The 13,527-nt window shown below is 41.0% G+C and overlaps 1 protein-coding gene and 1 long non-coding RNA gene across 26 annotated transcripts in view; one reads left to right on the top strand and one right to left on the bottom strand.

Annotated features, from left to right (window-relative positions):
• Positions 1-13,527, bottom strand: part of LOC702071 (protocadherin gamma-C4) — a 188,716-nt gene that overhangs the window by 65,540 nt on the left and 109,649 nt on the right. The window contains exon 2 of one of the 25 annotated variants that reach the window (XM_077937220.1): positions 5,686-5,966. The exons of the other annotated variants lie outside the window; for them this stretch is intronic. Within the exon in view, the coding sequence (XP_077793346.1) occupies positions 5,831-5,966 (136 nt within the window). The 3' untranslated portion in view covers positions 5,686-5,830. Of the gene's footprint in view, positions 1-5,685; positions 5,967-13,527 lie in introns of those variants that run through there. 25 annotated transcript variants of the gene reach the window in all.
• On the top strand, positions 9,169-13,274 carry LOC144329553 (uncharacterized). Its single transcript, XR_013394911.1, has 2 exons — positions 9,169-10,745; positions 11,051-13,274. It is a non-coding gene; the product is annotated as an uncharacterized LOC144329553 (long non-coding RNA).

The raw sequence follows: 13,527 nt of genomic DNA, 5'->3' as shown, positions 1-13,527 counted from the left end.
AAGTCTAGGACCAGACGGATTCACAGCCGAATTCTACCAGAGGTACAAGGAGGAATTGGTACCATTCCTTCTGAAACTATTCCAATCAATAGAAAAAGAGGGAATCCTCCCTAACTCATTTTACAAGGCCAACATTATCCTGATATGAAAGCCTGACAGAGATACAACAAAAAAAGAGAATTTTAGACCAATATCTCTGATGAACATCGATGCAAAAATCCTCAATAAAATATTGGCAAACCGAATCCAGCAGCATGTCAAAAAGCTTATCCACCATGAACAAGTGGGCTTCATCCCTGGGATGCAAGGCTGGTTCAACATATGCAAATCAATAAACATAATTCAGCATATAAACAGAATCAAAGACAAAAACCACATGATTATCTCAATAGATGCAGAAAAGATCTTTGACAAAATTCAACAGCCCTTCATGCTAAAAACTCTCAATAAATTCAGTATTGATGGAATGTATCTCAAAATAATAAGAGCTATTTATGACAAACCCACAGCCAGTATCATACTGAATGGGCAAAAACTGGAAGCATTCCCTTTGAAAACTGGCACAAGACAGGGATGCCCTCTCTCACCACTCCTATTCAACATAGTGTTGGAAGTTCTGGCAAGAGCACTCAGGCAAGAGAAAGAAATCAAGGGTATTCAGTTAGGAAAAGAAGAAGTCAAATTGTCCCTGTTTGCAGATGCCATGATTGTATATTTAGAAAACCCTATTGTTTCAGCCCAAAATCTCCTTAAGCTGATAAGCAACTTCAGCAAAGTCTCAGGATATAAAATCAATGTGCAAAAATCACAAGCATTCTTATACACCAGTAACAGACAAACAGAGAGCCAAATCATGAATGAACTGCCACTCACAATAGCTTCAAAGAGAATAAAATACCTAGGAATCCAACTTACAAGGGATGTCAAGGACCTCTTCAAGGAGAGCTACAAACCACTGCTCAGTGAAATAAAAGAGGACACAAACAAATGGAAGAACATACCATGCTCATGGATAGGAAGAATATTGTGAAAATGGCCATACTGCCCAAGGTAATTTATAGATTCAATGCCATCCCCATTAAGCTACCAATGACTTTCTTCACAGACTTGGAAAAAACTGCTTTAAAGTTCACATGGAACCAAAAAAGACCCCGCATTGCCAAGACAATCCTAAGCCAAATGAACAAAACTGGAGGCATCACACTACCTGACTTCAAACTATACTACAAGGCTACAGTAACCAAAATAGCATGGTACTGGTACCAAAACAGAGATATAGACCAATGGAACAGAACAGAGCCCTCAGAAATAATACCACACATCTACAGCCATCTGATCTTTGACAAACCTGACAAAAACAAGAAATGGGGAAACGATTCCCTATTTAATAAATGGTGCTGGGAAAATTGGCTAGCCATAAGTAGAAAGCTGAAACTGGATCCTTTCCTTACTCCTTATACGAAAATTAATTCAAGATGGATTAGAGACTTAAATGTTAGACCTAAAACCATAAAAACCCTAGAAGAAAACCTAGGTAATACCATTCAGGACATAGGCATGGGCAAGGACTTCATGTCTAAAACACCAAAAGCAACGGCAACAAAAGCCAAAATTGACAAATGGAATCTAAACTAAAGAGCTTCTGCACAGCAAAAGAAACTACCATCGGAGTGAACAGGCAACTTACAAAATGGGAGAAAATTTTTGCAATCTACTCATCTGACAAAGGGCTAATATCCAGAACCTATAAAGAACTCAATCAAATTTACAAGAGAAAAACAACCCCATCAAAAAGTGGGCAAAGGATATGAACAGACACTTCTCAAAAGAAGACATTCATACAGCCAACAGACACATGAAAAAATGCTCATCATCATTCGCCATCAGAGAAATACAAATCAAAACCACAACGAGATACCATCTCACACCAGTTAGAATGGCAATCATTAAAAAATCAGGAAACAACAGGTGCTGGAAAGGATGTGGAGAAATAGGAACACTTTTACACTGTTGGTGGGACTGTAAACTAGTTCAACCATTGTGGAAAACAGTGTGGCGATTCCTCAAAGATCTAGAACTAGAAATACCATTCAACCCAGCCATCCCATTACTGGGAATATACCCAAAGGATTATAAGTCATGAGGCTATAAAGACACATGCACACGTATGTTTATTGTGGCACTATTCACAATAGCAAAGAATTGGAATCAACCCAAATGTCCATCAGTGACAGATTGGATTAAGAAAATGTGGCACAGGCCGGGCGCGGTGGCTCAAGCCTGTAATCCCAGCACTTTGGGAGGCCGAGACGGGTGGATCACGAGGTCAGGAGATCGAGACCATCCTGGCTAACACGGTGAAACCCCGTCTCTACTAAAAAATACAAAAAACTAGCCGGGTATGGTGGCGGGTGCCTGTAGTCCCAGCTACTTGGGAGGCTGAGGCAGGAGAATGGCGTGAACCCGGGAGGCGGAGCTTGCAGTGAGCTGAGATCGGCCATTGCACTCCAGCCTGGGCGGCAGAGCGAGACTCCGTCTCAAAAAAAAAAAAAAAAAAAAAGAAAATGTGGCACATACACACCATGAAATACTATGCAGCCATAAAAAAGGATGAGTTCGTGTCCTTTGTAGGGACATAGATGCAGCTGGAAACCATCATTCTCAGCAAACTATCACAAGAACAGAAAACCAAATACCACATGTTCTCACTCATAGGTGGGAATTGAACAATGAGATCACTTGGACTCAGGAAGGGGAGCATCACACACCAGGTCCTATTGTGGGGAGGGGGTAGGGGAGAGGGATAGCATTAGGAGATACACCTAATGTAAATGATGAGTTAATGGGTGCAGCACACCAACATGGCACATGTATATATATGTAACAAACCTGCATGTTGTGCACATGTACCCTAGAACTTAAAGTATAATAATAAAAAAAAAATACAAAAAATTAGCCGGGCATGGTGGCACATGCCTGTAGTCCCAGCTACTTGGGAGGCTGAGGTAGGAGAATTGCTTGAATCCGGCAGGCAGAGGTTGCAGTGAGCCGAGGTCACGCCACTGCACACCAGCCTGGGTGACAGAGTGAGACTCCATCTCAAAATAATAATGATGATGATGATGATAATAATAATAATAATAATAATAAAAATACATACAGTCATGAGGTCCGGGCATGGTGGCTCATGCCTGTAATCCTGGCACTTTGGGAGGCTAAGGTGGGCGGATCACCTGAGGTCAGGAGTTCGAGACCAGTATGGGCAACATGGCAAAACCCCCCGTCTCTACTAAAAGTACAAAAATTAGCCAGGCGTGGTGGCAGGCATCTGTAATCCCAGCCACTCGGGAGGCTGAGGCAGGAGAATTGCTTGAACCGAGGAGGCGGAAGTTGCAGTGAGCCGAGATTGCGCCACTGCATTCTAGCCTGGGTGACAAGAATGAGACTCCATCTCAAAACAAGCAAACAAACAAACAATATATAAAATCATGAGGAAACATACAACAAATATAAATTAAAGCCATTATACAAAATAAATGGCTTCTAGTCTTTACAAATGTTAGTTTCATATAAACAAACAAGGCTGAAGAACTGTTTCAGATTAAAGTAGACTAAAGAGACATGGCAACTAGGCCAGGCATGGTGGCCTGTAATCCCAGCACTTAGCTGAGGTGGGCAGATCACTTGAGGTCAGGAGTTCAAGACTAGCCTGGCCAACATAGTGAAACCTTGTCTCTACTAAAAATACAAAAATTAGCTGGGTGTGGTGGGGGTGTGGTGGCACATGCCTGTAGTCCCAGCTACTCAGGAAGCTAAGGCAGGAGAATCATTTGAACCTGGGAGGTGGAGGTTGCAGTGAGCCAAGATCATATCACTGCACTCCAGCCTGGGCAAAAGAGTGAGACCCTGTCTCAAAAAAAAAAAAAAGAAAAAAAAGAAAAGAAAAAGAGACATGGCAACTAAATGCAATGTGTGATAGTTTGGACTAAAAAAAAATTACTATAAGGTATAGTAAAATATACTACAAGGTATGGTAAAATTTAAATATGGACTATAGGCTAAGTAATTATATTGTATTGACGTTAAATTTTCTGATTTTTATTATTGAAATTTAATTATATAAAAGAATGTCCTTGTTAGGAAATACATAATGAGGTGTTTAGGAATAAAGAAACGTGATTTCTACAACTTACTCTCAAATGTCATAAAAATAATCAGGTCATAAAAAAATCATATCATATAAAAATAATGTGTGTGTATACATACATACAAACATATATCCATACACACTTGGGTGTGTGTATAGATACATCTTTTTTAAAAACTTTATTACATTTTTTATTTTTATTTTTTTGAGACAGAGTCTTGCTCTGTTGCCCAGGCTGGAGTGCAGTGGTGCAATCTCGCTCACTGCAACCTCTGCCTCTCAGGTTCAAGCATTTCTCATGCCTCACCCTTAGGTGTGGGGTACCAGGCCTGGCTATTTTTTTGTATGTTTAGAAGAGATGGGGTTTTAACATATTGGCCAGGCTGGTCTTGAACTCCTGGCCTCAAGTAATCCACCTGACTCAGCCTCCCAAAGTGCTGGGATTACAGGAGTGAGCCACTGGCCTATAGATACATTTATATAATACACCTATATATATATATACACACACACACACAGAGTGATAAAGGAAATTCAGCAAAATACAAAATGTTAACAATAGGTGCATCCGGGTGAAGGAGATACAGTTCTTTGTACAATTCTTGCAACTCTTCTGAAAAGTTGAAATCATTTCAAAACAGAAAGTTAAAATTAACACTTCTTGTGAAAATACCTATGAAAATTACACCTGTTTACTCTTTGACCCAGCAATTTCAATTCCATTTCTGGGAATTCATCCCAAAGATATACTGCATATGTAAAAACTGATGTAGGTACAGGGCTATTCAATAGCGCTCATTTATAAGCCACTGGTTAATAATCCAAAGGAATACTAAGCAGCTGTTTAAAAAAATAGCTTTCTATATATTAATATGGTTTTTTTGTTTGTTTGTTTGTTTTTTTGATGGAGTCTCGCTCTGGAGTGCAGTGGCGCGCGATCTCCGCTCACTGCAAGCTCCGCCTCCTGGGTTCACGCCATTCTCCTGCCTCCTGGGTTCACGCCATACTCCTCCCGAGTAGCTGGGACTACAGGTGCCCGCCACCACACCCGGCTAATTTTTTTTGTATTTTTAGTAGAGATGGGGTTTCACCATGTTAGCCAGGATAGTCTCGATCTTCTGACCTCGTGATCCGCCCACCTCGGCCTCCCAAAGCGCTGCGATAATAGGCGTGAGCCACTGGGCCTGGTCAATATGTTAATATTTTTAAAGGATATGATGTGAAGAAGAGAAGATACAGAGTGGTGTATAGTATTTTATCTTTTTGTAAAAAAAAAAGTGGGGAAATAAAAATATATGTACATATTTGCACAAAGAAATGTTGACAGCATACTTATAAAGTTATAAAATGTTTACCTGCCGGGAGAGGAGGAAGCAAGGGTAGAATAGGAGTAGGATAGCGATGGAAGTCAGACTTCTCGATATGTACATAGTATATTGTTTTGATTTTTTAAACCATGTAAATGTATCTCCTATTCAAAAATAAAATAAAGGAAACTACTAAGATTGAGGTAAATGGCAGACTTATAAAGATTCAAAGAAAAGGTTCCTTGAGATATTAAGTGGAAAGAGCAAGTTGCAAAATAGTATATATATTGTAAAATGATCCCTGTTGTGCAAAGAAAACCCCACACATACATTCGCATACACATAGAAAATGCTTGTAAGTGTATATAACCAGGTATTAATAGTAGTGATCTTTCAGGGGTGAGTCTGAGGCATAGTGAGGGTGGGAGAGGCTAATTTTCTTTTCTTTTAATCTTTTTCTTTTGAGATGGCATTTCATTCGTGTCACCCAGGCTGGAGAGCAACAGTGTGATCTCAGCTCACTGTAACCTCCACCTCCTGGGTTCAAGTGATTCTCATGCCTCAGCCTCCCCAGTAGCTGGGATTATAGGTGCTCGCCACCACGCCTGGCTAATTTTTGTATTTTTAGTGGAGACAGAGTTTCACCATGTTGACCAGGCTGGTCTTGAACTCCTGACCTCAGATGATTTGTCCGCCTCGGCCTCCCAAAACACTGGGATTACAGGTGTGAGCCACCACGCCCAGCCAAATTTATTTTCTTAAACTTATTTTCAATTGAAATATAATTTATATACAGACACATGCAAGTCTCTTAAGTTCAATGAGTTTTGGAAAATGTGTACATCCTTATAACCCATCCCTCTATCAAGATATGGAACAGTTCTAACTTCCTGGGGGGAAAAAATTCTACCATCATTAATACTGTTGGTTTCAACTTTAAAATGCTGAGGACTCTATAGGATGTTTAAGGTATGTGTGGACATAGAATCCTCCAAGTGTACTCATAACATTAAAACCCAACAACTTTGTTATGATTGTTATGCATCTTTTATCCTAAACATTCCTTCTATGCAGTTTTACAGATGGTGAAGAAAAACTGAGGTTAAAAATTTCTGTGGGCGTGGTGGCTCATGCCTGTAATCCCAACACTTTGGGAGGCCGAGGTGGGCAGATCACCAGAGGTCAGGAGTTCGAGACCAGCCTGACCAATATGATGAAACCTGTCTCTACTAAAAATTAGCCGGGCGTGGTGGCATGCGCCTGTAATCCCAGCTACTTGGGAGGCTGAGACAGAAGAATCGCTTGAACCCGGAGGTGGAGGTTGCAGTCAGCCGAGATCAAGCCATTGCACTCCAGCCTGGGCGACAAGAGCAAAACCCCGCCTACACAAACACAACACAACACAACACAACAAAACAAATCCATGGAGCACATAAAATCGTGTGAAAGAAAATTAAATAATAAAAATTAAGACAGCCTGACACATTTTAATCCAAATAGAATTCCAGACACAGAAAACAAAAACAAAAACAAACTGAACACTAAGACTAGTCTGAAGAGTGGAGTACGAATTAGACAGCAAATTTCCCTGGGTGTTGGATATTTCTTACAGTGAAAAAGAGATCAGGAAGATTAAAACACAAAAGTAGCTGAGCCATGAACCCCAAAACATACCAGAATAGAGCTATCAGGAAGGTTATTATGCTCAGCCTTATAAGGATCTACTCATCTGACTAGATGATCACAACAGAGGAACTCAGAGTAAAAGAATGGTAACCAGCCGGGTGCGGTGGTTCACGCCTGTAATCCCAGCACTTTGGGAGGCCTAGGCGGGCAGATCACAAGTCAGGAGTTCGAGACCAGCCTGGCCAATATGGTGAAACGCTGTCTTTACTAAAAACACAAAAATTAGCCAGGCATGGTGGCACACGCCTGTAGTCCCAGCTACTCAGGAGGCTGAGGCAGAAGAAAGGCTTGAACCTGGGAGGCAGAGATTGCAGTGAGTCGAAATAGCACCACTGCACTCCAGCCTGGGCGACACAGCAAGACTCCATCTCAAAAAAATAAAATAAAATAAAATAATGATGACCATATGTCTAACCACACACTGAATATCTGCACTGTTTCTCAGACCCTTCAAATGAACACGCCTGGAACTCAACTCTTGATTTCTCTTAAATCTACCATTCTGTAGTCTTCCATTCTCACCAAATGGTAGCTTTGTCCATCCAGTTCCTTAATGTGGAAACCCAGAAATCACTCTTAATCCCTGCTCCCCATTTATCCATTGTATTTATTCAGTTAATAATATTTAACTGAAGATCTACCACTTGCCAGGCAAGACAACAATCTTTTCAGACACCCAGGAATATAATAATAAACAAAACACCCCCTGCCCTCATGAAATTTATATTCCACCTATTCCATTATTAAGTCTTATTGAACCCATTTCCTAAATATATCTATAATTCATCCATTTATTTCTACATCCACTGCCTCCCCTTTAATCCAAGTCATCTTTTCTTCCATTTCTTACCAGGAATATTGCCATAGTCTCTTATCTTGTCTTCCTATTTCTATTTATAACCCTCATAAATCAATTGTCCATATAGCACCCAGAGTAAGCTTAATAATTCAACTATCTTGTCACTGCCTTGTTTAAAATGTTTTAATAGCTCCTAAGTACACGGGTATTTAGAACAAAATCCAGAATTTTAAGTGTGATTTACAAGGCTCTCCCTGCCTTATTAGTCTCATCTATTTATTTTCTATTTCTAGCCTCCCTAGCTCTTTTCAATTGCTTGAGTCACACCTTTTATTTTATTTTTTTAAAAGATCTTTACACATGCTGTTTCCTCTGCCTGACAATTTCTTTTTTACTCTCCTTGTTACCTAGATAACTTCTACTTATCCTACTCATCTATTCATCTCTCTAAATATCACTTTCTGAAAAAAAGAAAGCCTTCCTTGACCTTCAGATTAGTCCAAGCTTCCCTACTATAAGTTTTCTCTTAGTGCTCTTGTATTTCTCCTTATTGGCTTTTATCAGACCTGTAAAATACCATGTATTAGAACGGGGACCATTAATTCAGGAATCATATATGCCTTGTTCATTGCTGCATCCTTAGTCCATAGGTCAGTGCCTTGCATATAGCAGAAAGTTAATAAATATTTGTTATGTAAATGAAAGAATGAACCACCCAGGACCAGACTTGGGCAGACACCAATGTTTACTGTTTCTGGTTGAGTTCTCTCAACCTACAAACTGAAGAGAATGGAAGCCTGAACTTATGCAGAGTGGTTTCAACTTATAGTCTCACACAACATAGTGTAAGAATAGAGCATCTTGCACCTCTTCATTTTCAAAAGTATATAGAGTACATAAAGACAATAGTTTTTAGTTTTTCTGTAAACTAGAAATGAACAATTAGAAAATACAATTTTAAAAATACTATTTACAATAACATTCAAAAACATCAAATATGTAGGGACAATTTAATGAAAGATATATGTGACCTCTCTACACTGAAAACTATACAACATAGCTGAGAGAAATTAAAGAAGACCTAATTAAATGGAAATATATACCATGTTCATGGATTGGAAGTGTCAATATTGTTAAGATGAGCCTCCTCCCTCCTTCCCTCTTTCCCCGATAAAGCTATAGATTCAATGCCATCCCATTCAAAAATCCGTACAGGTTTTGTCCTGTAGTAAGACTTTGTAGCAAGACTTACTATAAAGCTACAGTAATTGAGACAGTGTGCTATTAGTAAAAGAATAGACAAATGAAACATGATCAAGAATATAGAAATAGAACTACATATATCAGTGAAATGACTTTCAACAAAGGCACCAAGCCAATTCAACAGAAAGAGGAAAATCTTCTTAATAAATGGTATTGAAAAAATGGGAAATAAAGAATTTCAACCCCTACCTCAATGAATTAGTGCCTCATGCCACATGCAAAAATCAATTTTACATAAGGTAAGTAAAAAGGAAGAGTCAAAAGTATCAAATAAGTGCCTTTTGCTCACTAGACACAGTCACTGTCTCACCTACTATACTGCTAGAGCAAAGTATTACACAATATAAATCCAGTATGCACAAGTGACACATATCTGTTGAGATGCTTCACTTTTCTTGGTTTCCAATCCTTAGCAGACTTTTCAGGTGAGCATCAGAATCTAGATTGAAGATGCCAAATCATCTGATTCACTGAATTCCTTTTAGAGGCCAATACCCAGGTAGCATTTAAAATAAAATTAACATAGCTTAGATGGACCACAGAACCCATAGCAATCCTGCTGTGAATAGTCAGACACACTTTTATGCATTTTCCTACTAATATTCCTTTTCTCTTGACTTACCAGTAATTTTTTCACTGTTTTCAGACTTTCCATATTACCTATTTTACCTAATCATGTTTTCCAAAGGTAACTGTTTCCTTTTCACTTTTTTTGTCTTTTTGGTAATATTTTATGTTGTAAGATTCCAATTCACTGATAGGGAAATATATGAGGAATTTTATATGCAAATGTTACTCGATAATTTTTGAAGTGTTTGTAAACTACTAGTTCAGTAAAATGCTATGCTAACATTATCTGGATCAATTTGTACAATCACCTGATTATAAGAACATTACATATACAACATTCTATTTTAGCTCAAATCCATTTAAAGCATTTGAATTGGAACAATTTCTCAAGCTTTAAATAAGTCATAAGGAGAGAAGCTCTTCATTTGTTTGTTTGGGGACAGGGTCTAATTCTGTCACCCAGACTGGAGTACAGGAGCGCAATCAAAGCTCACTGCAGCCTCAACCTCCCCAGACTCAGGTGATCCTCACACCTCAACCTCCCAAGTAGCTGAGACCACAGGCATGGACCACTATACCTTGTGGATTTTTGTATTTTTTTGTAGAGATGGGTTTTTTCCATGCTGTCCAGGCTGGTCTCAAACTCCTGGGCTCAAGTGATCCCACCTTGGCCCCCGAAAGTGCTGAGATTACAGGTGCATCTGGCGAGACAAGCTCTTTGTACTATAGAGAATGATGCAGTGGACATGGGTAGGAAAACAAAATGCAGTATAACTTATGATAGTGTTCTTAATCTGGTTTGAAGAGCAAGGTTCAGCTTGAGGAGACTGGAACACTCAGTCATAAGACGCTCTTCAGTGGAACAATAATTTTCAAAGTTTAGGTCTGGCAACTTCCATTAGTCATATTCTTAGATTTACTGAAATTATAGGCTAACTTTATCAGCCAGAATGTCTTTTTGCAGCGAGAGGAAGTTTCTTTTTTTTTTTTTTTTTTTTTTTTTTGAGACGGAGTCTCACGCTGTCGCCCAGGCTGGAGTGCAGTGGCGCGATCTCGGCTCACTGCAAGCTCCGCCTCCCGGGTTCCCGCCATTCTCCTGCCTCAGCCTCCTGAGTAGCTGGGACTACAGGCGCCCGCCACCGCGCCCGGCTAATTTTTTGTATTTTTAGTAGAGACGGGGTTTCACTGTGGTCTCGATCTCCTGACCTTGTGATCCGCCCGCCTCGGCCTCCCAAAGTGCTGGGATTACAGGCTTGAGCCACCGCGCCCGGCCGGAAGTTTCTTAAATAGAACATGAAACAGTTGTGTGCTGAAGGAGAAGTGATAAACAGGGATTCTGAGTTGTAAATTTAAATCTCTCATACTACAATGGCCAAGATTTGTCCCTCCCTTATTTTTGGATCAGTACAATTTGAATATCAAAAGTAAAATTATAAAATATAATCAAACACATATAAATATATAAAATCAAAACATGTTCCCTACCTACAGGCCCCAAACGGTCTGGCATGCCTGATACTCTTGTCGGCCTGACTACTGTCCCTCAAGCTCACCATGCCAAGTATTTCTCATCTTAGGCCTTTGGTCTTGCTGCTAGAAATGCTTTTTACTGAGATCTATGAAAATGTTTAATGCTAGAAGAAAACCTGCTTGTGACTGAACTGAGTTTCATCAAGAACTTTTCACCTTGGAGAGTGGATTCTGCCCAAGCAGTTAGAATAACCACAATCATCCCCTCCCCAATGTGCTTTCTGCAGTGAAGGTGCTACTGAGTCCTGAGGGGTAAGGATTCAAAAAAGAAGTTCACTCAGCCCTGGATTCGTAGAAGCAGCACACACCTGGTAAGAATATGGCGTCATAGAGCTACAGTTACCCAGAAACCTGGAGCTTAGCGCGGGATAGACATCCGTGGGAAAGGCTCAAAGACAGGATCATTTTGGGGTGTTTGGCACTTCGAAACCAGCACAAACAATGCAATCAGGAAGAATAAAAAGGAAATTAAAGCTAATGCAATCACCTGATAGAAATTACTTTTGGATTTAGACCGTAATTTTGCAGTGATCGCTGAGGTCTGGCAGAGCCTCCTGCAGGCTGTCGGCGAAGAGGGGCAGTGGTGGTGGTGACGTGGCGGTGGCGAGAGGAGCGGTTGTCCACCGCAGTGCACCGCGACCAGTAGGCGCTGGCGAGTCGCTTACCTGTGGCCCAACTCGCTAGCTGTCCGCACCTCGTTGGTGCGCATTCCAGGCTGAAGAGCCTTGGCTCGCTGGCCTGCAGCACGTGGTAGGACAGCCACGCATTGTGTCTCGCATCTGCGTCTACCGCCACCACCTTGGTGATCAGGTAGCCAGGCTTGGCGGCACGCAGTACCATATCCAAGAGCGCGAAGCCACCGCGCTCCAGAGCTGGGGTACAGCACCCGCGGTGTGTTGTCATTGAGGTTGTCCACCAACACGCACAGGCTCATGTTGGCGCCGAGCGCTAGCTAGTCCTGGTCATGGGCCTGCAGCGTGAGCTTGAAGGCTCGCAGCTGCTCTTGGTCGAAGGCGCGCTGCCTGCTCATGGACACCTAGGACCACAGCGCCTGTGGCTCCAGGTCACTGGCCACGATCAAATAGGGGACTTGGCTGTTGGGTCCTAAGTCTAGGTTGGAGGTGTCTACTTGCACACTATGGAGGCTTTGGGAAAATTGGTCTTGGCCACGTGGACGACGTAGGAGGCCTTGTAGAAAACCAGAGCATTGTCATTGACATCGCCAGTGAGTAGGGTGATGCTTGTTCTGGAGAAGAGGGTTGGCTTGCCTCGGTCAGTGGCAGTGATGCTGATGTTATACCTTGGGTCTGTTCCTGGCCCACGGCCCCATTTGTTACATGCATGTAGTTAATTATTGGAGGAAGATTTTTCTCAAGGTGCATTTTCTTGTATCAGACATGGGACCTCGTTTTCTCCTCAATTCAGATCTTGTCATTTAAAGATCTTCTGATTTAAATCTTGGACAGTCATTACTGTCCAAGGTGCAGAATCTTTGGGAATCATTGTGGAATTAGAAGTAAAAATCGCCTCTAGGATATTGTCATTATCTTCTAGAATTTCGGTCTCAACTGTACACTGGACAATGAGTCCCTCTCTGTCACCTGCTACCAAAATCATGGAAATTTAAAAATCTTTAGAAGTCCAATATACTTAAAGTTTTCATTTCTCCACTATTTGATCAAGCCCAAACTAGATATGGGTACTCTGGGTTGTGAAGCCATATGTGATCTCTGCCTTGACACTCTAGTCCTGGTCGGTGGCCCTCACTCTCAGCACAGAAATGCACGGATGCACATCTTCCTGAAGACTGATGCTGTATACATCCTAGCTGAACACAGGGTTGTCATTGGCTTCAACCAATAGGATCAGGAGTTGAGTGATGCTACTTTGCTGGGGGGCCGTCTAAGGCTGCTAGCACTAAGGAATGGGAGCTCTGCTTTTTCTAGTCAAGTGGCTTCTCTAACATATGATCAACATATGTCTTTCCACTGTTGGTCTCTTTTACTTCAAAGAGAAATATAGAGTTGCTGCTAAGGTGATATTTTTGTAAGGAAATTCTCTCAACATCAGGATCTTCTGCAGGTTCTGTTGCAAACCTTGTTCTGAGCTGGGTCACCCAGAGATATGTAACTTAATAACACTCCTGCTGAACCATGGTGCATGATCCTTCACATCCTGAATCTCTATATTAATGTGAAAAACATTTAAAGAATTTTCAACTACTG

This window comes from Macaca mulatta, chromosome 6, assembly GCF_049350105.2.
Source record: "Macaca mulatta isolate MMU2019108-1 chromosome 6, T2T-MMU8v2.0, whole genome shotgun sequence".
In the NCBI taxonomy this organism is placed as follows: domain Eukaryota; kingdom Metazoa; phylum Chordata; class Mammalia; order Primates; family Cercopithecidae; genus Macaca; species Macaca mulatta.
Note: the sequence above shows the minus strand (reverse complement) of the source record. Positions and strands in the feature narration are given on the sequence as shown.